General features: G+C 45.1%; 1 protein-coding gene across 1 annotated transcript in view; it reads right to left on the reverse strand.

Annotated features, from left to right (window-relative positions):
* ccbe1 (collagen and calcium binding EGF domains 1) overlaps positions 1-26,784 on the reverse strand; it is a 461,189-nt gene that overhangs the window by 38,305 nt on the left and 396,100 nt on the right. The window contains exons 3-4 of the mRNA XM_070860078.1: positions 13,286-13,338; positions 6,278-6,412 (exon numbers count right to left, since the gene is read on the reverse strand). Coding sequence (XP_070716179.1) covers positions 6,278-6,412; positions 13,286-13,338 — 188 coding nt within the window. The remainder of the gene's footprint in view (positions 1-6,277; positions 6,413-13,285; positions 13,339-26,784) is intronic.

Consider the following 26,784-nt stretch of genomic DNA (forward strand, 5'->3'; position numbering starts at 1 on the left):
TTAGTGCCGTGATTACAGACTTTCATGTGAAAATGGCTAACCTTGGTACCTTGCAGCAGTTCGCCGATGGTGATGATTGGGATGCCATTGTGGAGAGGCTCGACCATTTCTTCACAACAAATGACCTGGCAGGCGATAATCCGGTCACACTGGCTGATAAGCGCAGAGCTAACCAGTTGTGGGCACACCGTCTATGGCCTCGTCAACGATCAAGACGTACGAGGAGCTTGTAATGCTGATCCAAGAACAACTCAAGCCCAAAGAGAGTATCCTCACAGCCAGACACCGGTTTTACACCCACCAACGGCCCAAAGGCCAGAAAACCACGAAATATGCTGTAGAACTCAGGAGGCTGGCGGCACCGTGTGATTTCGGCGACCACCTCACCAAAGCGCTGCGGGATATCTTTGTCATCGGAATTGTCACGAGGGCCTTCTTCACAGGCTACTATCTGCGGATACCACAGTCACACTGCAGAAGGCCATCACCATGAGCCAAGCATTCATGACCTCGACCTGCGGTTCTAGGCGGATGAATCATCCTCAGGACTCAAACCCGGCAAGTACTGTATACAGACTGGCGCCTTTTAGAGGCTGGATTGTAGAATGTAAATCTCCTCAGGGGAGCGAGAACAGGCCCTTGAGTCCCTTAACTCTGAGTCCGCCAAGGGAGGCTAATCGAGCAGCACCATGCTGGCGTTGCGGAGGGAATCAGGGCTCACCAGTGCAGTTTTAAGGACTATGTGTGTAAAGGCTGCAGCACAAAGGGCCACCTCCAGCGAATGTGTAAAAGAAATATGACTCATCGTGTTGATGAAGAGTCTGCAGATGGCCCTGAATCCAGCACGGATTATGAAGCGATAGTCAGAGAGGCAGCTCAGTTCCATGATGAGGTGTATGGCATGTTTATTTGCATCACAGAATATTACCCGTTGAGGATGGAAGTCGAGATGAACAGCGTTCCAGTCTTTATGGAAGTGGACACAGGGGCGAGCCAGTCAATAATTAATCAAGAAACCTTTGAGAGGCTATGGGACAACAAAGCTGAACGACCCAAGTTGGTCCCAGGTCAGGCAAAGCTGCGCACCTACACCGATGAACTTATCCCAGTCATTGGTAGTGCAGATGTAAAGGTACTCCATGATGGTGTGGTGCACAAGTTACCTCTCTGGATTGTTTCAGCTGATGGACCAACGCTACTCGGAAGAAGGTGGATGAAGAAGATCCTTTGGAGCTGGGAAGATTTCATCCCTCCAGCGATCGACGTCCCCTGCGCTCAGAAGCAAAGCAAGCCCCCACCTGAGGTTGGATCCGGCAGCAGACAGCAGACCAGCACAGCACCCGAGGCACAAACCGCTCAGCACGACTGGGTGGAGATGATCCAGCTGAGACGACCCGAACGCACTTTTCAGGCTCCAGTGGCAGGACTCCGGAGGAAGAAAATCGGATCCAAAGGCGACTTCCCAGCTTTGGTGGCAGAACCCAGGGAGAAGAGAATCACAGCAGTCGACATCGTGGAGGGAAGAAAGATGGCTCCCAAACCACAAGGTGCACTGCTGATGGAGCAACACATGGTACCGAGCGAAGAAGAGGATTGGGGTAAAGATAGCAAGGCTCTCTGAAAAGAGGCCAGCAACCCACCACACTTAAAAGGACAGTTCCACATTCTCAATCAATGTAATAGCCACTGTGAGTTAAATGTAAATCTTATAATTGATGATCAGAGCTTTATACATGTAATAAGCAAAGAAAAGTTGTGCAATTGCGATCGGAGCTACAGTTTATCTACAATGTGTAATGAAACGTTGTGCGATGTAGGATTTCAACTGTATTCAGATAATGTAGCGGGCAAACACCCATTGGGAGCACACAGGTCCAGCGGGCTACCCAATACTGTAGCCTGCATCCCTGGAAATAGAGTGATGCACCATGAAGTGTGGCCACAAGCTAATATAGACAAGCTGCAGAGCAAGTGATCTCAGGAGGGCAACGGCACCGGTATCGATACCCTGCCCCTGATCGGCTCCACCTCTCAGGCACCTCCCACCAAGAGCCTGAAAGAGCAAACTGCGCTAAGGCGCAGCCCCCAGACCCTATCACCACCAAGGCTACATTCGGGAACGAAGGGTCACCCGCAATGGTTCTCCAAAATGGGACCGGGACCAGCCAGGATCCCAAACCAAATAAGGTCCAGGCAAGCGAATCAGCAGTTCCTTGCAGACTGCCAGATGACTGCTCCTCAGGGAGCAGCAGCGATCCAGGACGCAAGGAAAGGACAGGGAGATCAAAGGCATCTCTGAACCTTCCCGATGCTAGGAGCAACAGCAAAGGCCCAGAGGGCAGGCAACTTGAGCCAACCGGGTTCCCACTGCCAGCACTGGGCACCGCGCCACCACCAGACTACCTGGACACCATCCAGCAGTTCTGGAACTAGCTTGTCCTCACGCACCGGTGCTGACACCAGTAATGATTCCAAGTATATATCAAGAATGTGTCTCACCAGTCAAATGTACTTGCCTCACAACTGTACCAGAAATGTAATGATGTAAATGCAAATTTTTTTTTCCTGGAGTTGAATGCATATGAATGTAATGAGCCACCAGCATAATCTATATGTGGGGGGGAGAGAATGTAGTTGTCATGGACTCACAAACAGAAAACAACAGCACCTCTACTGCTAACGAAACATCACCTACTCACCCAAGATGGAAATGACCCTCCAAGGGTCAACCAAATAAAGCTAAGCCCAGAGCACAGTCAATGTGTGAAGGCGATTTACACTGAGGACTTGGGGGAGAACGATGTCATGTATCTCGACATATTTACTGCTTGTACTATTACATAAGATGTGCCACCAGAGGGCACTACTATGGGAAACTTGTACACCAGCTGTATGGTTATTAAGGTGTGCCACCAGAGGGCCCTGCAGTGGGAGACTTGTAGGTTACCTGTACAGGTGTGCCAGGCCTAGTATAAAAGGCAGGCCACCATGTGTGATCCTCACTCTGGAGTTATATTAAATTGAACTAAGGTCACTACAGTTCAAGTGCAATACATTGCCTCATGGAGTCATTATCAGAGCATCCAAAGACATAACAGAAACAAGATTTGCATCGAAGGATGATGTCATCATCCGTATCCGAATGTGTTCTGCGAAACATGCAGTCCGATCCAAGGTTTTAAGGTGGGTGTCAGGGTACAGAAGGACGTTAGACCAGTTTACTGCAAGCCACATCCCGTACCATATGCACTCAAGGATAAAGTTGAGCAAAAACTCAAAAGACTAAAACTGAGAACATTATCTCTAAGGTAGATCTCTAAATAATTGGGCTATACCTATTGTTGTTGTATCTAAGTCAGATGGCTATGTTCAGGCTGCCGTCCGTATCACAAGTTACACCCAATATAGAAGAAGTGTTCTATTTTTGATATATTGATGAACTCTCAGTCACAGCTGAAGAGATTGGTATAGCAACCAAACATGACCCAGTTATGTCAAAGGTGTATGATTACATAGCAAATGGCTGGCCAAACCAGGTATCAGAGGAAGATATTCATCCATAAGTCATTCATAGGAATGAATTATCAGTGGCTAAAGATTGTATCATGTGGGATGCAAGAGTAGTAATTTCAAATAACTTCAGGTCCAAATTATTAGGAGATCTTCATGATCCTGGAAATATGCTTGATCAAGAGTTTTGCATGGAGTTACTTATGGTGGCCAGGTCTAGATAAAGATATAGAGTACATCATTAATCAGTGTACAATATGTCAATCGGTAAGCAAGAAACCACTATCAGTACCATTACAGCCAAGGAAATGGCTCCCAAAGTGTGGCAACGGTTACATGTAGATTTTGCTGAGCTAGAAGAACAATTCGAAGTGGGTAGAGGTGTTTCTGATGCGGAAAATAACAACAAGTAAAACACTAAACACTTTCCACAGGCTGTTTTCTTCATATGGTCTCCCAGAAGAAATTGTGGCTGATAATGAGCTGAAATTTTGTTCAGAAGAATTTGCAGAGTTCATGAGCAGAAATGGTGTAAAACATACCAAAGTTCCACCATACCACCCTGCTTCAAATGGTGCAGTGGAGCGCACAGTACAAATTGTAAAATGTGCCCTCATCAAGCAAATGTTGGATCCAAATCCAAAGAAATGACAGTTGTCATTGGACCACAAATTAACAAATTTTCTAATTACTTATATCATAATATCATAATACTCCTCATACAACTACTGGTAGAACACCAGCAGAGTTGTTTCTCAAATGACAGCCACGGACCAGGTTCTCATTGTTAAAGCCAAACTTGGCACAGTCAGTAAAAGATAAATAATTAAGACAGAAAGAGAATCAGGATAGAGGTAGAGTAAGGGAGAGAAGTGTGAAATTTAATCAGAAGGTGAGAGTGAAGAAACATCACCATAAATGGTTAAAGTGGTTACCACGAAGAGTAGTGAAGATATGTGGTTCTCGCACATACTTGGTCAAAACGTTTGATCATGAACAGGTTAGGTTTGTTCACATTGATGTGGAAGGAGTTAAAAGTTGGAATGGTTTGATTATTTCTGATGAATCAGATAGTCTTGTTACAAGTAGAGTACCAATAGAACATTCTACATTAGATGTACCGTACTAGAAACAAGTCCAAGAGTAAGTTAGAATTTAAGTCTGAGTCGGGCAGACAAACAGTCTGAAGTTGTAGAGTTCAAATGTAGATCAAGTGCATCCCTTGGAGGAATACTCTCTTCAGGATCAGCCTAGAATGAGTCTAAGTTTGACACCAAGTTTGGAAAGTTCTTTGAGAGTGAAGGGATCCTCTTTGAAACAGAAAATTAGTGGTTAAGTTTGATTTGTAAATATGACAAAATAAGTCCATATCTTTTGTTACGTATAACCATGCAAGTTATGTATGATGATTATTTGTTATTTCTTCATTAAGGAGGGAGAAGTGTAATATAGGGCTCCACCTAGTGGTACTGCTACATCTAGTGGACTACTGTGGTAATGCAATTACTCATATAAATACAATAAAAGCATTATGTGACAAGGTCACCTGACAAGTTCCTGTACAGCCATCTTGTATGTCTGTGTTTGTGATGTCCTAAAGAAGATATCACAGATTTTGACCAGATCTTCAGACCTGAGGACGCAGGAGGAAAGCTTGTGCATCAATGTCACTAAATGTTATTGCTTATCTGATTCCTGTTTTTCCTATAAAAATAGAAGATGGATTTTATCTGCTGTAATCTTCACTCAACAATCACTTTCAGCAGGTTTTAGCTAGCTTGCTAGATGGGCTGCTTAATTTAAGGTACTTTACATCAATTATCCTCCCTCATATGCTTACCTTTTACTAAATAAGCAGTACAGAAGGATCTGGGTATCCTCGTACATGAAACCCAAAAAGTTAGCATGCAGGCACAGCAAGTAATTAGGAAGGCAAATGGGATGTTGGCATTTATTGCAAGGGGGATGGAGTTTAAAAGCAGGAAAGTCTTGCTACAACTGTACAGGGCGTTGGTGAGGCCACACCGAGAGTACTACATACAGTTTTATTTAAGGAGGGATATACTTGCATTGGAGGCAATTCAGAGAAGGTTCACTAGTTTGATTCCTGAGATAAAAGGGTTGTGAGGAAAGATTGAGCAGGTTGGAGTTTAGAAGAAAGAGAGGTGATCTTATTGAAACGTATAAGATTCAGAGGGGGTTTGATGCTGAGAAGATGTTTCCCCTCGTGGGCGAATCTAGAACTAGGGGGCATAGTTTCAGAATAAGGGGTCGCCCATTTAAGACGGAGATGAGGAGGAATTTCTTCTCTCAGAGGGCCGTGCATCTTTGGAATTCTCTATCCCAGAGAGCTGTCGAGGCAGGGTCATTGAATATATTCAAGGCGGAGATAGACAGATTTTTGAACTACAGGGAAGTTAAGGGTAATGGGGAACAGGCAGGAAAGTGGAGTTGAGGCCAAGATCAGATCAGCCAAGATATTGGATGGCGGAGCAAGCTTGAGGGGTCAAAAGGTCTACTCCTGCTCCTACTTCTTATGTTCTTGTCAGTCTTATTTCTTATGTAATCATCAGTCAACTGATTTTAGATGACAATAAAGTTATTCAGACAGAAACAATGAGATTGATATTGTTTGTGAACTCTTTTATGAGGGTATATAAGTGTGGGTATGAAAATGTTCATAGGTAGATGCTGGATGCTGTGATGTTTGTAGGGTGTGATGGGTGAGAGTTGGTGTGAATTCAATGGTGCAAATGTTCATACTGACCAAGACAATATGGCTTCTCTCTGTTCCTGTGTTTCACACGGTCAAAGTAGTATCCCAGGTAACAAGTACACAGCACTCTGCCAAAGTTATCAGTGCACTGTTGTTCACATGGAGCTCCTGAACACACATCATAATCTGGAACAGAAACAAAAAGATGAGAGCTATCACTGAATGAATAAAAAAATCTCATAGAAGACTCAAAGCTGAAAGATTCAAACTGGAAAAGGGTATCCCAGGCTTGGATTTGGGACCCCTGCCATTTCTAATAAATGTCAAGGATTTTTATGAGGATACTAAAAGCAACAACGCCAAGTTTGTAGATGGTAGTATTGGAAGAGGAGCAAATAATGAGGAGGAATGCAATCAACCTTAGAAGGATTTTGATCTTAGCCGACTATACCAATTGAAATCAAGCACAGTTCAATGTAGACAAATGTAAAGCTTACGTTACCTCAAAGTATTGAAAATGTTTAATTCGGATACTGGAGGTGAAGTACTCTGATTTGGACTCAGTGGGGGTTAAGCTCAACTTCGGCGGGGGCGCAAAACAGGAATAGAGGATTGGCCACCTATTACAGAAAGAAAATCGGTGGGGTGTATAATAGACTGGGTGTATAATGGACGAACAGTCTGATATTGTGCTCCCGCTAAAGTTAAACTTCACCTCCAATATCCCAATTAAAAGTTTTCAGTACTTTGAGGTAATGATAATAAAGCTTTAAAAATAATGAAGATTTCTAAATTGTATTTGAATCTCTATATATAGTGCCCTTGAAATTCTGTTGAGTGGCACATCTCGGTGTAAGTACTGAGGTACACCCAGCCCCAATCTCCAATGGTGATATTGCCAAAATTGACCAAAAGGGAAGGTCCCACAATGAAACATAGCTTCAGTGGGTTGGGGTGGTTGGGGCACTGCCCTATCCAAATCATCAGAGTGTCTGGGGCTGGGGCAGAGAGGTCAGGTCCGCTCCTGGAAAGAACTAACTTGGTGGTGTAATGTATTTGTGTCATGGGTTATTTGCTTCAGAATTCATAGCAACACATTGCTATTAAGAACTAATTGGTTTAGTAGCAAAAGGTTTGACAATCACACTACACATTACCTACCAGACTCATAACCACCTACCTCATCGTGGATCTCCCGAACCCAACTGGCTGGGGTTTTATTGAGTCTTGTGAACATCACATGACTGGCTAAGCCACTCCCAACTCAATAGCTCGACAACTATTTTAAGTAAACACTAATTCAAGTGCCCCCTTGTTAAACCGACAAATTAACAAATTATACATTTTGAAAAACTATGGCCAAATTAAAATTTGGTTGCCGGGGGGTGATGATGCACTCAAGTCCCTCCGGTGCCCACGGTTATATATGTAATCCCCGTATATACCTTGTGTAGCCACCAGAGGGCTCATCCCCTGGAGTCCCAAGGGATCCCACAATCCCTTTCGGAGCACAGGTACTTAAGGAGGCCTCACAGGCTGGAGTGACAATCTGGAGATCTGCAATAAAAGACTACGGTCACACTTTACTTTGAGCTCACAGCATCGTCAGACTCTTTATTCATATATAACAACTAGCGAAGAGATACAGATGAGGAACCCAATGATGCAGAGAACAGTGGGCATCCTGGAGAAGTTCTCGGAGGGAGATGATTGGGAAACCTTCGTGGAGCGACTTGACCAATACTTCGTGGCCAACGAGCTGGAAGAAGAAGCGAACGCTGCCAAATGAAAGGTGATTCTCCTCACCGTCTGCGGGGCACCAACGTATGGCCTCATGAAAAATCTGCTTGTTCCAGCGAAACCCACAGAGAAATCGTACGATGATTTGTGCACACTGGTCCGGGAGCATCTGAATCCGAAGGAATGCGTTCTGATGGTGAGGTACCGGTTCTACACCTACAAAAGCTCTGAAGGCCAGGAAATGGTGAGTTATGTCGCCGAGCTAAGACGCTTTGCAGGACATTGCGAATTTGAAGGACATTTGGAACACATGCTCAAAGACTTTTTCGTACTTGGCATTGGCCATGAAGTGATACTTCACACACTTTTGACTGTAGAGACCCCAACCTTAAGTAAAGCCATAGCGGTAGCCCAGGCGTTCATTGCCACCAGTGACAATACTTAGCAAATCTCTCAGTACACGAGTGCTGCTACAAGTGCTGTGAAAAAAGTGATGTTGTTTTCAAATCGCAACATAAAGGGCAGGTCTCACATGTCTGCAGCTGCTTGTCCGCAGATGTCTCAGAGACCACCATCAAGAGTGATGAATGCAAGGCCATTAACACCTTGTTGGTGCTGCGGGGGTGATCATTGTTTCCATTCATGCCACTTCAAAGGGTACGTTTGCAAGGGCTGTGGAACAATAGGACACCTCCAACGTATGTGCAGGCGAGCTGCAAACCCTGTTAATCCTGCAAACCACCATGTTGCAGAGGCGGACAGATCCATGGTGGATCATGATGAACCAGAACCTCAAACTGAGGAGACAGAGGTATATGGGGTGCACACATTTACCACAAAATGTCCCCCAATAATGCTGAAGGTTGAATTAAATGGACTCCTGGTGTCAATGGATCTGGACACGTGCGCTAGCCAGTCCATTATGAGCAAAAAGACTTTCGATAAATTGTGGTGCAGCAAGGCCTCAAGGACAGTCTTGACTCTCATTCGAATGAAATTGAGAACTTACACAAAGGAACTGATTCCACCAATCGGCCGTGCTACTGTAAAGGTCTCCTACGATGGAGCGGTGCACAAGATACCACTCTGGGTGGTTCCACGCTGCTCGGCAGGAGCTGGCTGGGAAAGATATGATGGAACTGGGATGACGTCCGAGCGTTCTCGTCCACTGACAACACTTCGTGTGCCCAGGTCTTAAACAAGTTCCCTTCGCTGTTCGAACCAGGCATCGGGAAGTTCCAAGGAGCAAAAGTGCAGATCCACCAAATTCCGGGGGCGCGACCCATCCATCACAAGGCGAGAGCCGTACCGTACATGATGAGAGGGTAGAGATTGAGCTAGACCGGCTGCAACGAGAGGGCATCATTTCGCCGATTGAATTTGACGAGTGGGCCAATCCAATTGTTCCAGTCCTCAAGGGAGACGGCACCATCAGAATTTTTGGTGATTATAAAGTAACTATCAATCGTTTCTCCCTGAAGGATCAATACCCACAACCAAAGGCTGACGACCTTTTTGCTATGCTGGCAGGAGGAAAGATATTCACAAAGCTGGAATTGACCTCGGCCTACATGACGCAGGAGCTGGAGGAATCATCGAAGGGCCTCACCTGCATCAACACGCACAAAGGTCTCTTCATCTACAACAGATGCCCGTTTGGAATCCGATCAGTGGCGGTGATATTCCAGAGAAACATGGAAAGCTTACTGAAGTCGGTCCCATGCACAGTGGTCTTCCAGGACGACATTTTGGTTACAGGTCGGGACACAGTCGAGCATCTGCAGAACCTGGAGGAGGTTCTTAGTCGACTCAATCGTGTGGGGTTCAGGTTAAAACACTCGAAGTGCGTTTTCCTGGTGCCTGAAGTGGAGTACCTGGGGAGAAGGATTGTGGTGGACGGCATCAGGCCCACTGATTCAAAGACGGAGGCAATCGAGAGCGCACCGAGTCCACAGAACGTGACGGAGCTGCGGTCATTTCTAGGACTCCTGAACTATTTTGGTAACTTCTTACCGGGTCTCAGCACACTGTTAGAACCACTGCACACCTTACTGTGTGAAGGAGACGAATGGGTATGGGGCAAAAGCCAAGAAAATGCCTTTGTAAAAGCTAGAAAATTGTTATGCTCAAACAAATTGCTTGTGCTGTATGATCCATGTAAGCGTTTGGTACTAGCATGTGATGTGTCGTCGTACGGCGTCGGGTGTGTATTGCAACAAGCCAATGACTCTGGGAAATTGCAACCGGTTGCTTATGCATCCAGAAGTCTGTCTAAGGCTGAGAGAGCCTACAGCATGATTGAAAAAGCATAAGCTTGTGTTTATGGGGGTAAAGAAGCATTGTTTGTACTTGAATACAGGTGTAGTTGTGAAGACTACAGTTTTTTTGATGTCCTTTGTTTCAATATATCTTTAAAGGATTCTGAGCGATATAACTGTGGTTGACAATATGATAGTCAGCAGTCAGCCAGGAGCCAGCAGACAGATGAAGCTAAATTAGTGGTTCCGTGTTAGCATTTTACTTTGTAAGAAGCAAGCAAACATGTTTTCAGGAACAATTTTATGTTCAGAGGTAATGCTAGAGAAGTATTTTTGTTGTTATGATATTTCAAAGAGTATAACAGAGCTTGTAATTACTGTAAATATAGACCCTGAAATTACAGCGCTGGATTGGTCGTATTTGCACGAATGCATCTGAAATTCTACCTGTCAGTGGTCTGCAGAGCTGAATCCACCAGAATTTCATGGGTCAGCTCATTGACATTGACATTGGAGAAGCCATTGGCAGAAATCCTGTATAAAATGGGAAGTAAAGTGCTGGGGAGGTTTGAAATTTAGAGCGTCGCTTTTAAAAAGCCAATTCTGGTTTAAGATTGCAGCAGCAGGCAAGTAGCAAAATATTTGGTTCACTCCCCTGACATTAAAGAGCTCACCCACTATGAGGAGCAGGTCATAGAGCTGATGGGGAGGCACTCTGCTCTTGCCATGGGTGATGGTGAAGTTAGGGCCGTATTTCTGCTAACAGGTTATTGACTGAGGAACTACACATCCCGGTCAAGCACCACATCGCCACAAGCTTCCACCCCTTTCACTGTCTCCTTAATCCCAAGGCAGTAATGCTCACCCATTCGTAGCTTGTACCCTCCTACCCTGCAGATCTATCACAATAGGAGTAGATAATGAGGAAGAAGCGTAAGATGATGCTGATGTTAAGGAGAAGGAGGAAAGACGGAACATCTTCCTTGTGGATTATGAAGATGACAAAGACAAGGAGGATAATGATGAAGGCAGAGGAAGGCCTGCCACTGATGAATCCCTGCACCGACATCCTTCCCCATGCTCCTCTGCCACCACCCTCACAATCTCATCCCTTGCATCACTTACTGTTGACCTCCCACACGGCAGCTCAAATACTTTCACCAAGGGGGAATTAGATTGTGTTAGTGATGATATTGGCACTGGATAATTCACAGAGTATAGGGGAGCCAGAAGAATGGGTGAGGATATGCCACCTTTCCAATAGACCATTGCTTGAAAGGGTAGTTGAAGCAGATTCAAAAGTAACTTTCAAAAGCGAATTGGATCTACACAGAAAAAGGAAACATTTGCAGGGCTTTGGGGAACAAGCAGGTGAGTGGGACTAATTGGATAGCTCTTTCAAAGGGCCAGCATAGCCATGATGGGCCAAATAGGCTCCTCTGTGCTATATGATGCTATAATTCTACAAAAAGGCTAACCATGCCTTTGAAGTTGTGGGACCCAGAACTCTCAGGTACTCGCCTGAAAGGAAGGATCCTGGAGGAATATCACAGCTACATGGAGACTCTGAGGAATGTGCAGCAACTGAGAGGAAAACTTATTTTTCATTGCATGCATCAATGAAAAGTGTGGCATGTTTCATTGGAATCTATAGTAGTGCCCCACCTAAGAAGTGGCCAGGGACCAGTCAGTGCCTACACTTCCATGATAGTACAAACTGCTATCCTGGTGGCAGTTGGGGATAGAGGAAAATTGTTTTCCAGACCCTGAGTTCTTGAACTCACTTCCTCGATCCTTCCATTTTGTCACTTTCCTCCTTGTTTTTAATAACATCCTCAAAATACTTCTCTTTGACGGAGTCTTCTATCCTTTCAACTTCCTCAATTTTCCGAATCTCCTCTTGCTCAGCATCCGCCATTTTCTTTTGTACAACCTAAAGCTTCTTGAGATGTCGTCTTGTACATAAGGAGCATTACTTAAATAGGACAGTCACGTAAGAGCAACTTACATTTCTATGGTGCTCCTCACGAATTTGGTAAAAAAAAATAAGTATTGGGTGATGGAATGGAAAAAAATAGACTGGATAATGATCGCTCCTGGCTAACCTTGCTAGCGACCCCAAAATCCAAATGCAACTTGGATTTTGTTGGTAGGTAAATCCCTGAGAAACGAAGGAATTCAGCAGATCTGTATTTTTCTGTATAATATTTGTTAAGTTGTACCCAAAATCAATTCATTTTCACACAAACATAAGCAAAGTTACACTTTATCAGAGGATTCCTTCCAGTTGTACCTGTTGGGCTCCCACGCTTGTGCTTCAGAAACCCCCTGAATCACCTGTTCCTCATATTTTATCACACATTGTGCATCAATGCAAAGTGGTTTTCAAGTTTGCTTTTATGCAAGCTTTTGCTCCAATGTTGCCTGACTCGGACTTCGGCAAGCAGTTGGAGACTGCCTCAAGGAGGCAGTCGCATATCACTTTGGCTTTGGGCTGGTTGCAGTATAACTGGCATTTAGGCACACCTTTAATTAACTGTGTATATAAAAAAAAGCTGAAGGAAAGGGCCTCTGTAACTACTAATGAGCATTAATTGGACTCTGGGAATCATCTGTTGTTAGTAGAAAATCAATTTTCCTTCCATTTGTTTAAAAGTACTAGTTTTGTTTAACATTGCTGCCACATCTCAGTGTCCACATACATTATAAATAAATTACAATGACGTCTCACTCTGCTTGGCTTCAGAATCAGTTCAGGTCTTGATTCCACAAAGTTATCATTGGTACAAAGCCAAATCAGTTCACACTAACGCTAAACTTGTAGTACAAATGTGAGAGGTAGGCATCAGAGGGACTGGAGTGCATCATCACCCCCGTCAACCAAATTTTAATTTGACCGTTTAAAGTTCCAAAAGTTTTATTTGTTAATTTGTCAGTTCTAGTGTCCCTTTAATAAGGGGCCACTTGATTTAAAGTTTTACACAAAATAGTTGTAGTATGAATGCACTGCCATTTCTTCAAATGAAGCTACCTTCTTCTTCACTAAGTTGGCATCACTTACCTTCTGGAATGCATTGGCCAAGAACAAATTTATAACCTCGACAGCATTTTTTTCTGAAAAAGGAAATAGATTTTTATTGTGAGGACAGAACCACATAACAAATGAGCTTATTTTAAAGCAACCATGTAATATATCACATGTTTTAAATTAATTGAAAATTGAGATAAGTTAGTTACTCTCATTGTTTTAAGACGATAATTAAAAAGTAAACTTTCCGATTGCGTGCTCCTGGTGTGGAAGCTACCTCACTGGGAAATTGGGTAATTACATGTGCACTCACCATTAGTTTCCATATATTAAACTTAACGGAAACTCATGGTCATGTGCAATTTCCTGACTGGACCAGCTGAACTTGATCAGCTCTCCTGGCTGGTCAAATTCAGCTCCAAGAGCATAGAATTGGAAAATGTATCCTAAATCATTTGTAATAAGTCTTTAAATCTAATTATTTAGGCTATTCCATAGTAGAGTATTATAAAATTAGGTCATTTTCTTAAGGTCAAAAACTTTGCCAAATTTGATTGTGACAAAATTTACATAATTTTGTCAAAGTTTTGATCAGTTTCTGTGAAACCCAGTTATTGTGCTCAAAGAGTTTAACAGCCAGCCAAAGCCTAGTCTTGTACCAAGTTTGTCCTGATACAATGTGGTAAAGTTTGTTGTTAGTCACTTGGTAACAGGCTTGTGAGGAAGTTTATACACGGTTTTCAAATATAGACAGATTTTATGATTAGTTCCATTTGTAGTTGACTGGCAATTCCCCTTTAGAAACATAGAAACATAGAAAATAGGTGCAGGAGTAGGCCATTCGGCCCTTCTAGCCTGCACCGCCATTCAATGAGTTCATGGCTGAACATGCAACTTCAGTACCCCATTCCTGCTTTCTCGCCATACCCCTTGATCCCCCTAGTAGTAAGGACTACATCTAACTCCTTTTTGAATATATTTAGTGAATTGGCCTCAACAACTTTCTGTGGTAGAGAATTCCACAGGTTCACCACTCTCTGGGTGAAGAAGTTTCTCCTCATCTCGGTCCTAAATGGCTTACCCCTTGTCCTTTATTTTAATTGGATGGTTAATTTTCAAAATGCAGTACCTCCTTTTGGAATATAAAAACAAGTGATTCTGGTCAATACGGGTCAACCTAAAAGCTCACAATTTTTAATGCCCCTTTGATTTTTCTCCTGGTTTTCTCGCAATTGTGTCCTGGAGATTTGTCTTTCATTCCTGGAGACTCCAGGCCAACCAACCCTAAATGAAGTGGGTTTCATGCCCAACAACATCGAAGGAGGCTGACCCCATCAGAAAGCCCAGGGCCAGCTCATTTCTATAATGCTAGCAGGTCTAGGTCAGGAGTCCCACCAGCAGTAGGTGGTGAGGGGGTGGGGGGGGTAGATATTTAAGATCGCGATCCAGCGGCAGCAAGGATGCAACATTATCATTTTAAAGATTCCATAGAGTTAAAGGGATGAGCAGGCTCCTGCAAGTGAAAGAAGACTTGGATTTATATAGCGCCTTTCACGACCACCGGACGTCTCAAAGCACTTTATAACCAAGGAAATACTTTTGGAGTGTGATTACGGTTGTAAAGCTGGCTGATCTAACAAAAGTCTCCAGTGGCACCCTGGAATGACCATGTGGCATAAAAGTTGAGAGCTGTGGCCACATTCTCTGGCACAGTCAGAGGTGTACATGTGTTTGAACGTGGTTGCCAATTTGGCTGCAGTAATGAACAAAGTTCCATCAAAGCTTCATGTCTGAAGTGCAGCCTCCTGAAACCTCCTGAGTTCTAGGTAAAATGGCGTTGGAAAGTGCACATCGTACTGAATGGCAGGGCTGGGATGGTCTGGCTCTCCTTTATTAGTCTGGCTTCCCTTTCAGCCTCCTGCAGCTTCTCTACCTCCAGCATGTATATCATGTAAAGTGACATTCTCATTGGTGGGTGACGTAATTGATACATTCGTAATAAAGGATGAAACTGAGTACTGTGAACAATGAGTAAGTGTGACCTTAGCTCCTTTAATAAGACTCCAGAGTGCCGGTACCTCGTGGGCAGCCTGCTTATATACAGTGCTCCCAAGGGATGCTGGGATCTTTTGGGACTCCAACAGTCAGGTCCTCTGGTGGTGGTGTGATACAGGTTGCCAAGGATAAAATACATAACATTACTCCCTTGTACAGTTAATAGTACACTTATTTACAGGGTGAGACGATCTGGGGCTTTTCGCTCCCTTGTCGATCGTCTCGGTACAAATGCAGGTGTGGGTAAGTTGGTCAGTTCTTCACTGGGCTGCTAGGCAGCCGGCCTTGCCGGGCTGCTGGGGATGGTGAATTCAGCTTCATGGTCAACCATGATGTCGGTTGCCACTTGTGTGTGTGTTGGAGGGTCAAAGTTGGTGGTGTTTTCTTCGGGTTGTTCGTAGTTGTTGGTGAACAGCAATTTGATTTGGTCCAAATGTTTTCTGCACATTAGTCCATTTGCCAATTTGACCTGAAACACCCTACTCTCTTTGGCTATGACCGTGCCAGCGAGCCATTTGGGACCATGTCCATAATTGAGTACAAACACAGGATCATTGACCTCAATATCGCGTGACAAATTTGCGCGGTGACGGTACATACTTTGCTGATGCTGCCTGCCCTCCACGTGATCATGGAGACCAGGGTGGACAAGGGAGAGCCTTGTTTTGAGCACTGTTTTCATGAGCAGCTCGGCTGGGGGAACCTCGGTGAGCGAGTGGGGTCTGGTGCAGTAGCTGAGCAGCACTCGGGACGGCCAGATCTGCAGGGAGCCTTCCGACACACGTTTCAAGCTTTGCTTGGTGGTGTGAACTGCCCGTTTTGCCTGGCCATTGGATGCGGGCTTGAATGGGGCAGATGTGACGTGCTTGATCCCTTTGAATTCAGCACTGGTGAAACACGGCCTATTGTTGCTGACTAGGACATCAGGCAGATCGTGTGTGGCAAACATGGCTCGTAGGCTTTCGATGGTGGCCGTAGATGTGCTTACAGACATTATTACACATTAAATCCATTTTAAGTAAGCATCCACGACAACGAAGAACATTTTGCCGAGAAATGAGCCCACATAGTCCACGTGGATCCTCGACCACAGTTTGGAGGGCCACAACCACAAACTTAGCGGTGCCTCTCTGGATGCATTGCTTAGCTGAGAGTGTTGCACTGGCGCACGCATGACTCTAAATCTGAGTCGATGCCGGGCCACCACACATGGGATCTGGCTATGGCTTTCATCATTACAATGCCTGGGTGGGTGCTATGTAGGTCACAAGTGAACGTTTCTCTGCCTTTGTAGGGTAAGACCATTCGATTACCCCACAACAGACAGTCCGCCTGCAAGGACATTTCGTCTTTGCACCTGTGGAACGGCTTAATTGCCTCCTACATCTCCGCTGGGACACTGGACCAGCTCCCATGGAGGACACAGTTTTTTTACCAAGGACAGTAAAGGATCCTGGCTGGTCCAGGTCCTGATCTGGTGGGCAGTAATGGGTGAGCTTTTGTTTTTGAATGCATCCATTACCATGAACAAGTCCGCAGGCTGTGCCATTTCCACTCCAGTGGTGGGCAATGGTAGCCGACTGAGAGCATCAGCGCAGTTCTCTGTGCCCGGTCTGTAGTGAATTACATAGTTGTATGCCGACAGCGTGAGTGCCCATCTTTGGATGCGGGCAGAGGCATTGGTGTTAATCCCTTTGCTCTCAGAGGATAGTGATATGAGCGGCTTGTGGTCAGTTTCAAGCTCAAATTTGAGGCCAAACAAATACTGCTGCATTTTTTTCACCCCGTAAACGCACACCAGAGCCTCTTTTTCAATCATGCTGTAGGCCCTTTCGGCCTTGGACAGACTCCTGGATGCATAAGCGACCTGTTGCAAAATCCCCGATTCGTCAGCCTGTTGTAACACACACCCGACCCCATATGACGACGCCTCGCAAGCTAGCACTAATCGTTTACAAGGGTTATACAAGATAAGCAGTTTGTTTGAACACAACAGACTTCTGGCTTTCTCAAAGATAGCCTCTTTTGAATTCCCCCATACCCAATCATCACCCTTGCGCAGTAGCACAAGTAGGGGTTCTAGCAAGATGCTTAACCCGGGTAGGAAATTATCAAAATAGTTGAGGAGTCCCAGGAACGAACGCAGCTCCGAAACATTCTGTGGTCTCGGCGCGTTCTTGATGGCCTCCGTCTTGGCGTCGGTGGGTCTGATGCCGTCTGCTGCGATTCTTCTTCCCAAGAACTCGACCTCCGGCACCAGGAAAACACACTTCGAGCATTTCAACCTGAGTCCTACGCAATCCAACCGACTAAGAACCTCTTCCAGATTCTTCAAGTGCTCAATGGTGTCCTGACCTGTAACCAGTATGTCATTCTGGAAAACCACGGTGTGAGGGACCGACTTTAGCAGGCTCTCCATGTTCCCTTGGAAGATTGCTACGGCCGACTGAATCCTGAACGGGCATCTGTTATAGATGAACAGACCTTTGTGAGTGTTGATGCAGGTGAGGCCTTTTGAAGATTTCTCCAGCTCCTGTGTCATGTAGGCCGAGGTCAGGTCCAGCTTGGTGAACATCTTCCCTCCAGCCAGGATCGCAAATAGTTCGTCTGCCTTGGGTAGTGGGTACTGGTTCTGACCCCACTGCCCGTACTGCACAGGCAACAATCTCCATTCCCTGTCAAGCTCCGTCCTCCTCCCGGCTGAATCATTCTATGAGCGTGGTGCCAAGCAGTGGGACCTGAGGCTCCGACTCTCTTCCCACTGGCCAGCCTGGGCCTGATGCAGCGGGGTTCGCAATGGCAGCGGTCCTGGGCCCGATGGCGGTGGGCCTGGGCCCGATGGCGGTGGGCCTGGGCCCGGGCCCGATGGCGGTGGGCCTGGGCCCGATGGCGGTGGGCCTGGGCCCGATGGCGGCAGGGGAAGGGGCCGCAATGGTGGCAGGCCTTGGCCCAATGGCGATGGGGCCCATTGGTGGCTGGGCCCGATGGTCGCGGTCCTGGGCCTGATGGCGGTGGGCCTGGACCCGATGGTGGTGGGGGGGGCCCGATGGCAGTGGTCCTGGACCCGATGCGGGGTGGGGGCAAGCCTGATGGCAGCGGTCCTGGACCCGAAGGCGAGGGGGAAGAGAGAGAGGCTGGGGGAGAAAGGCTGGGGGAGAGAGAGAAGCTGGGGGAGAGAGAGAGAGAGAGGCTGGGGGAGAGAGAGGCTGGGGGAGAAAGGCTGGGAGAGAGAGAGAGAGAGAGGCTGGGGGAGAGAGGCTGGGAGGGAGAGAGAGAGAGAGAGAGGCTGGGGGGAGAGAGAGAGAAAGAGAGGCTGGGGGAGAGAGGCTGGGAGGGAGCGAGAGAGAGAGAGGCTGGGGGAGAGAGGCTGGGAGGGAGAGAGAGAGAGAGAGAGGCTGGGGGGAGAGAGAGAGAAAGAGAGGCTGGGGGAGAGAGGCTGGGAGGGAGAGAGAGAGAGAGAGAGAGAGAGGCTGGGGGAGAGAGAGAGGCTGGGGGAGAAAGGCTGGGAGAGAGAGAGAGAGGCTGGGGGGAGAGAGCGAGAGGCTGGGAGGGCAAAAAGCGAGAGGCTGGGGGGTGGGGGCAGATAGCGAGAGGCTGGGGGGGAGAGAGAGACATGGGTTGTGGGGGCGGGGTGGGGGGTGTCGGAAGGGAGTTCTTCCAATCCTCTACAAGGGACATTGCTGGAGTGGATGATATCCAGAAGTCACGACACTGTCATTATTCATGTCATACCCAATAAACCTGTTAACAATTCGTACACAATGCCCCATCTATGATGGTGGGGGGAGGGGGAAGGATGTACTTGGACTGGGGTAAGGCAGTTTAGCTGGGGGAGGCATGCACTTGGACTGGGGTAAGGCACTTTGGCTGGCCCTTGCTGTCTTCTGTGGAGCTCTGTCCTCTGTCCCTTCAGGAAGTCAAAGTGGATTGAGTTACAATTGAGTCCTTGGGATGGGCGGTTCCAGTGACACATTCCTGCGAAACTTCATGGTGTGACTTATCCTCCAAGGGGACCAATCAGAAACAAAAGGTGGAGCATGGCGACCATTTTGGCAGTACAAATAAATGCGGCCATTAATTATATGGTCAATCTTTGACAATGGTAAGGAAATCTGTGAGCAACTGTAATGGATCAGGTAATTTAAACAATGAGCACCTTAGTCGCCCTATTATGCTTTTCCTGAACACCTTGTGAAGCCCATCCTAGCCTAATTGAATTCCAACCTCATGATTATCCTTTTGAAATACTTGTATGACCTTGGATTTTAACCCCTCATGTTGGTTCCGTCAATGAAAAGTACAAGTTAAAAATTCAAGAAAGGAAAAAATATATCAATTTCTGATACAGGGATATATTGTTGGGCTGAATAATCTTTTCCTGTTTCTAAAAATTCTTCTGTTCTTTGAAGTATAAGTCAATTAACTCTTTTTATTTGCAATTTATGAAATCCTCGTGTTTAGCCTTATGAGTTATAGTCTACTGATAATGTTTAATCAACGACAGAAAATGACAATCTGCACTTCCAACAGAGGATTATCCTAAAAAAAAACATTGTCAAGCTGTAAGGGTATAAAATTACAGTTTGAGTATGCACTGCAAGGACAATTGATTTTTCCTAATATTTGAAAGCATCCCTGGTAATATTTAATAAATACACTGCCCAGTAGTTTACACAGGGGAATTGTAGAAACTCTGATTGCATTCACTTATTTATTTTGATAATGTAAAAATAAACATTAACCATGGGAAAGCTATATTTAACTTCCTTGCAAAGGAACATAATCCCAAGGCTTTATATCCAAAATTCCTATAAAGGCTTTCTGGCAAATAACCATCCAGAAACAATATCAGCTGTCTTCTCAAATGAAATAGGATTCCCTGAAAGTGAAGAGCTGAGTATCAAAGATAAACAAAATAAAATTGCATTTATTTGTTTAGTTAAGTGCTGGATTTTTAAAAAAGTGCCACTGCACATAAAAATTACAAGAGTGTTGAAACTTTTCCAGTCAGCCTCAGGATCTGTAAGACAGAGGAAACAAGGCTTAGTAAGTAGTAAGCAAGAAGGTCTTCCTGTGCTGAATGGAATATACTTTAATGCAAGGAGTATAGCGAATAAGGCAGATGAGCTAAGAGCACAAGTAGACATTTGGGAGTATGACATTATAGCCATTACAGAAACATGGCTGAAAGAGGGGCAGGTTTGGCAGATCAATATTCCTGGCTACAGGATTTTTAGACAAGATAGAGAGGGGGGTAAAAAAGGGGGTGGGGGGGTTGCGGTACTGATTAAAGAAACTATTACAGCGGTGAGGAGGGATGATATGTGAGAGGGATCATTAAATGAGGCCATATGTGTCGAATTGAAAAATAAAAAAGGGGCGATCACACAGCTAGGCGTGTATTATAGACCCCCAAACAGTGGGAGGGAGATAGAGGAGCAAATATGTAGGCAAATTGCTGTGAAGTCCAAAAACCATAGGGTAGTAATAGTAGGGGATTTTAGCTATCCAAATATTGATTGGGACAAATTTAATGTGAAGGGTCTAGAGGGTGCAGAATTCTTGAAATGCATTTAAAATAACTTTTTTAGTCAGTATGTAGCAAGACCAACACAAGAGGGGGTGATCTTGGATTTAGTTTTGGGGAATGAAGCTGGGCAGGTTGAAGGGGTATTAGTGAGAGAGCACTTGGGTGCCAGTGACCATAATTTAGTCAGATTCAAGTTGGTTATGGATAAGGACAAGGATAGGCCTGGAATAAAAGTTCTGAATTGGGGAAAAGCTAATTTTGCGAAGTTAAGGAGAGATTTGGCCATAGTGGACTGGAAACAGCTACTTGTGGGTAAATCAGTGTCAGAACAATGGGAGGCATTTAAGAAGGAGATCCAGACGGCTCAGGCCAATCATGTGCCCTTAAAGAAAAAGGCTGGGAAAAATAATTCTCGAGCCCCCCTGGATGTCCAGGGACTTACAGGGGAGGATTAAGAAAAAAAGGGATGTCAGATACCAACGGCTAAATACTATAGAACCTTTAGAGGAATATAGAAAGTTAAGAGGCAAAATTAAAAAGGATATTAGGAATGCTAAGAGAGAGCATGAGAAATTCTTGGCCAGTAAAATTAAGGAAAACCCAAAGATGTTCTATAAATATATTAAGAGTAAGAGGGTAATTAAAGAAAGGTAGGGCCTATTAGAAACCATGAGGGTAATATTTGTGTGGAGGCGGAAGATTTGGTCAGATTCTTAATGAATACTTTGCATCTGTTTTCACAAAGGAAAGGGGCAATGCAGATACTGCTATTGAGGAGGTGTGAGATATTCTGGATGAAATAAATATAGTGAGAGAGGAAGTATTAAGGGGCTTAGCAGCTTTGAAAGTAGTTAAGTCCCCAGGCCCGGATGAAATGCATCCCAGGCTGTTGAGCGAAGTAAAAGAGGAAATAGCAGAGGCCTTGACCATCATTTTCCAATCCTCTTTGAATCTGGGCATGGTGCCTGAGGATTGGAGGACTGCTAATGTAGCACCCTTGTTTAAGAAGGAAGAATGGGATAGGCCGAGTAATTACAGGCCTGTCAGCCTAACCTCAGTGGTGGGAAAATGATTGGAAAAAATACTGAAAGACAGGATAAATCTACATTTAGATTAATTAGTGACAGTCAGCACAGATTTGTTAAGGAAAGATCATGTCTGACTAACCTGATTGAATTTTTTGAGGAGGTAACCAAGAGGGTCGATGAGGATAGTGCGTACAATGTAGTATACATGGACTTTAGCAAAGCTTTTGATAAGGTCCCACATGGTAGACTGGTCATGAAGGTTAAAGCCCACGGGATCCAGGGCAAAGTGGCAAGTTGGATTCAAAATTGGCTTGGAGGTAGGAAGCAAAGGGGAATGATCGATGGATGTTTCTGTGACTGGAAGGATGTTTCCAGTGGGGTTCCGCAGGGCTCAGTACTGGGTCCCTTGCTTTTTGTGGTATATATCAACGATTTAGATTTGAATATAGGGAGTATGATTAAGAAGTTTGCAGACGACACTAAATTTGGCTGTGTGGTTGATAATGAAGAGGAAAGTCATGGGCTGCAAGAGGCTATCAATCTACTGGTCAGAGCAATGGCAAATGGAATTTAATTCAGAAAATTGTGAGGTGCACTTTGGGAGGGCTAATAAGAAAAGGGTATATACATTAAGCGGTAGGCCACTTAATAGTGTAGATGAACAAAGTGACCTTGGAGTGCTTGTCCACAGATCCCTGAAAGTAGCACGCTAGGTGGATAAGGTGGTTAAAAAGGCATACGAAATGCTTGCCTTTATTGGCCGAGGCATAGAATATAAGAGCAGGGAAGTTATGCTTAAATTGTATAATACTTTGGTTAGGCCACAGCTAAAGTATTGCATGCAGTTCTGGTCGCCGTATTATAGGAAGGAGGTGATTTCACTAGAGAGGGTGCAAAGGAGATTTACTAGGATGCTGCCTGGAATGGAGAATCTTAGTTATGAGGACAGATTGGATAGGCTGGGTTTGTTCTCATTGAAACAGAGGAGGTTGAGTGGAGACCTCTTTGAGCGGCCTGTACATAGTGAATAGTAGAGGCTTGTTTCCATTGGTGGAGGGGTCTATTATGAGGGGGCATAGTTTTAAGGTGGTTGGTGGAAAGTTTAGAAGGGATTTGAGGAGGGGGGGCTTCTTTACGCAGAGGGTTGTGGGGACCTGGAACTCGGTGCCTGGAAGATTGGTGGATGCAGAAACCCTCACCACTTTTAAGAGATGGTTGGATGGGCACTTAAAGTGCAGTAACCTGCAGGGTTACGGACTCGGAGCTGGTAATTTGGATTAGACTGGATGATTTTTGTTGGACATAAAAACATACATAGCAACATACAAAATAGGTGCAGGAGTAGGCCATTCGGCCCTTCGAGCCTGCACTGCCATTCAATAAGATCATGGCTGATCATTCACTCAGTACCCCTTTCCTGCTTTCTCTCCATATCCCTTGATCACCTTAGCTGTAAGGGCCATATCTAACTCCCTCTTGAATATATCCAATGAACTGGCATCAACAACTCTCTGCGGCAGGGAATTCCATAGGTTAACAACTCTCTGAGTGAAGAAATTTCTCCTCATCCCAGTCCTAAATGGCCTACCCCTTATCCTAAGACTATGTCCCCTGGTTCTGGACTTCTCCAACATCGGGAACATTCTTCCCGCATCTCACCTGTCCAGTCCCGTCAGAATCTTACACGTTTCTATGAGATCCCCTCTCATCCTTCTAAACTCCAATGAATAAAGGCTCAGTTGATCCAGTCTCTCCTCATATGACAGTCCAGCCATCTCTGAAATCCGTCTGGTGAACCTTCGCTGCACTCCCTCAATAGCAAGAATGTCCTTCCTCAGATTAGGAAACCAAAACTGAACACAATATTCCAGGTGAGGCCTCACTAAGGCCCTGTACAACTGCAGTAAGACCTCCCTGCTCCTATATTCAAATCCCCTAACTATGAAGGCCAACATACCTCCATTAGCCTTCTTCACCGCCTGCTGTACATGCATGCCGACTTTCAGTGACTGATGAACCATGATACCCAGGTCTCGTTGCACCTCCCCTTTTCCTAATCTGCCACCATTCAAATAATATTTTGCCTTCATGTTTTTGCCCCCAAAATGGATAACCTCACATTTATCCGCATTATACTGCATCTGCCATGCATTTGCCCACTCACCTAACCTGTCCAAGTCACCCTGCAGCCTCTTAGCGTCCTCTTCACAGCTCACACTGCCACCCAGTTTAGTGTCATCTGCAAACTTGGAGATATTACACTCAATTCTTTCATCTAAATCCTTAATGTATATTGTAAAGAGCTGGGGTCCCAGCACTGAGCCTTGTAGCACTCCACTAGTCACTGCCTGCCATTCTGAAAAGGACCCGTTTATCCAGACTCTCTCCTTCCTGTCTGCCAACCAGTTCTCTATCCACGTCAGTACATTACCCCCAATACCATGCGCTTTGATTTTGCACACCAATCTCTTGTGCGGGACCTTGTCAAAAGCCTTTTGAAAGTCCAAATACACCACATTCATTGGTTCTCCCTTGTCCACTCTGCTGGTTACATCCTCAAAAAATTCCAGAAGATTCGTCAAGCATGATTTCCCTTTCATAAATCCATGCTGACTTGGTCCGATCCTGTCACTGCTTTCCAAATGCGCTGCTATTTCATCTTTAATGATTGATTTCAACATTTTCCCCACTACTGATGTCAGGCTAACCGATCTATAATTACCCGTTTTCTCTCTCCCTCCTTTTTTAAAAAGTGGTGTTACATTTGCTACCCTACAAATGACATCCTTTGTGACTGTCACAAAGGTAAACTATCCCTCCCTGGCCTTCTCGACCTATTTGGCATGGTTGACCACTCCATCCTCCTCCAATGCCTCTCCACCACCATCCAGCTGAGTGGGACTGCACTCGCCAGGGTCCATTCTTACCTATCTCATCATAGGCAGAAAATTACCTGCAATGGCTTCTCTTCCCACTCCCGCATCGTTACCTCTGGTGTCCCCCAAGGATCTATCCTTGGCCCCCTCCTATTTCTCATCTATATGCTGCCCCTTGGTGACATCATCCGAAAATCACCCAGCTCTACCTCACCAACACTTCTCTTGTCCCATCCACAACCTCGAAATTGTCAGACTGCTCGTCTGACATCCAGTACTGGATGAGCAGAAATTTTCTCCAATTGAATATTGGGAAAACTGAAGCCATTGTTTTCGGTACCTGCCACAAACTGCATTCCCTACCCACTGACTCCATCTCTCTTACTAGCATCTGTCTGAGGCTGAACCAGACTGTTCGCAATCTAGGTGTCATACTTAACCCTGAAATGAGCTCCAGGCCACATATTCACAGCATAACTAAAACTGCCTATTTCCACCTCGGTAACATTGCCTGTCTCTGCCCCTGCCTCAGCTCATCTGCTGCTGTAACCCTCATTCATGCCTTTGTTACCTCTAGACTTGACTACTCCAATGCACTCCTGGCTGGTCTTCCAGCTTCTACCCTACATGGTCATCCAAAATTCGGCAGCCCATATCCTAACTCGCACCAAGTCACGATCACCCATCAACCCTGCGCTCGCTGACCTACATTGGCTCCCGGTTAATCAACGCCTCGATTTCAAAATTCTCATCCTTGTTTACAAATCCCTCCATGGCCTCACCCCTCCCTATCTCTAATCTCCTTCAGCCTCACAACCCTGTCTATACTCCTCAAATTCTGCCCTCTTGAGTAACCCTGATTATAACTGCTCAATCATTTGTGGCAGTGCCTTCAGCTGCTTAGGCCCCAAGCTTTGGAACTCCCTCCCTAGACCTCTCCGCCTCGCTCTTTCTGTTTTCCTCCTTTAAGACGCTCCTTAAAACCTACCTCTTTGACCAAGCTTTTGGTCAGCTGCCGTAATTTCTTCTTATGTGGGTCGGTTTCAAATTTATTTGTTTTGTCTTAAAACACTGCTGTGAAGCACCTTGAGACGTTTTACTACGTTAAAGGTGCCTATAGATATATATATATATATATACATATATATATACACACACACACACAAGTTGTTGTTGTTGTTGTTGTTGTTTGGCTAAGCCTCAGCTGGAGTATTGTGCCCAATTATGGGCAGCACACTTTAGGAAAGATGTCAAGACCTTAGAGAGGGTGCAAAGGAGATTTACCAGAATGACACCAGGGATGAGGATTTTCAGTTATGTGGAGAACCTACAGGAACTGGGATTGTTCTCCTTCGAGCAGAGACAGTTAAAGGGAGATTTTATAGAGGTGGTCAAAATTCTGAGGGGTTTTGATGGAGTAAGTAAGGAGAAACTGTTTCCACTGGCAGGAGGGTCAGTAACCAAAGGACACAGATTTAAGTTATTTGGCAAAAGAACCAGAAAGGAAATGAGGAGAATTTTTTTTATACAACGTGTTGTTATGATTTGGAATTTACTGCCTGAAAGAATGGTGAAAACAGATTCAATAGTAACTTTCACAATGGAATTGAATAAATATTTGAAGGGGAATAAATTGAGGGGCTAATTAAATAGCTCTTTCAGAGAGCTGGAGCACGCACAATGGGCTGAATGGCCTCCTTCTGTGCTGTATGATTCTATGATTCTGTGACTCCTGACCCTGATTGCTATCTCAGGATTCTTGCTGGAACTCCACATTTCTGGAGATTGGGTGAGGACAGAATTAGGCTTGGCAGTCATATGTCTCCATAAATAATTGTCCAATCAATGCTCCCTGTTGAGGGGCACAGCTTGATAAAGTATTGGTATACAGAAGGCACCTGTGGAAACATATCTAATGTGAGGCAAGACCTTTAGGACAGGATCAGTGAAGGTCGAAGGAAAAAAGTAGAGAGAGACTTAACATTGCCTGATTTAAAAAACAAACTGCCTTGAACCAAGCTTATTTATCACTTAAAATTCTGC

The sequence above is a fragment of the Pristiophorus japonicus genome, chromosome 2 (assembly GCF_044704955.1).
Source record: "Pristiophorus japonicus isolate sPriJap1 chromosome 2, sPriJap1.hap1, whole genome shotgun sequence".
NCBI classification, from domain to species: domain Eukaryota; kingdom Metazoa; phylum Chordata; class Chondrichthyes; family Pristiophoridae; genus Pristiophorus; species Pristiophorus japonicus.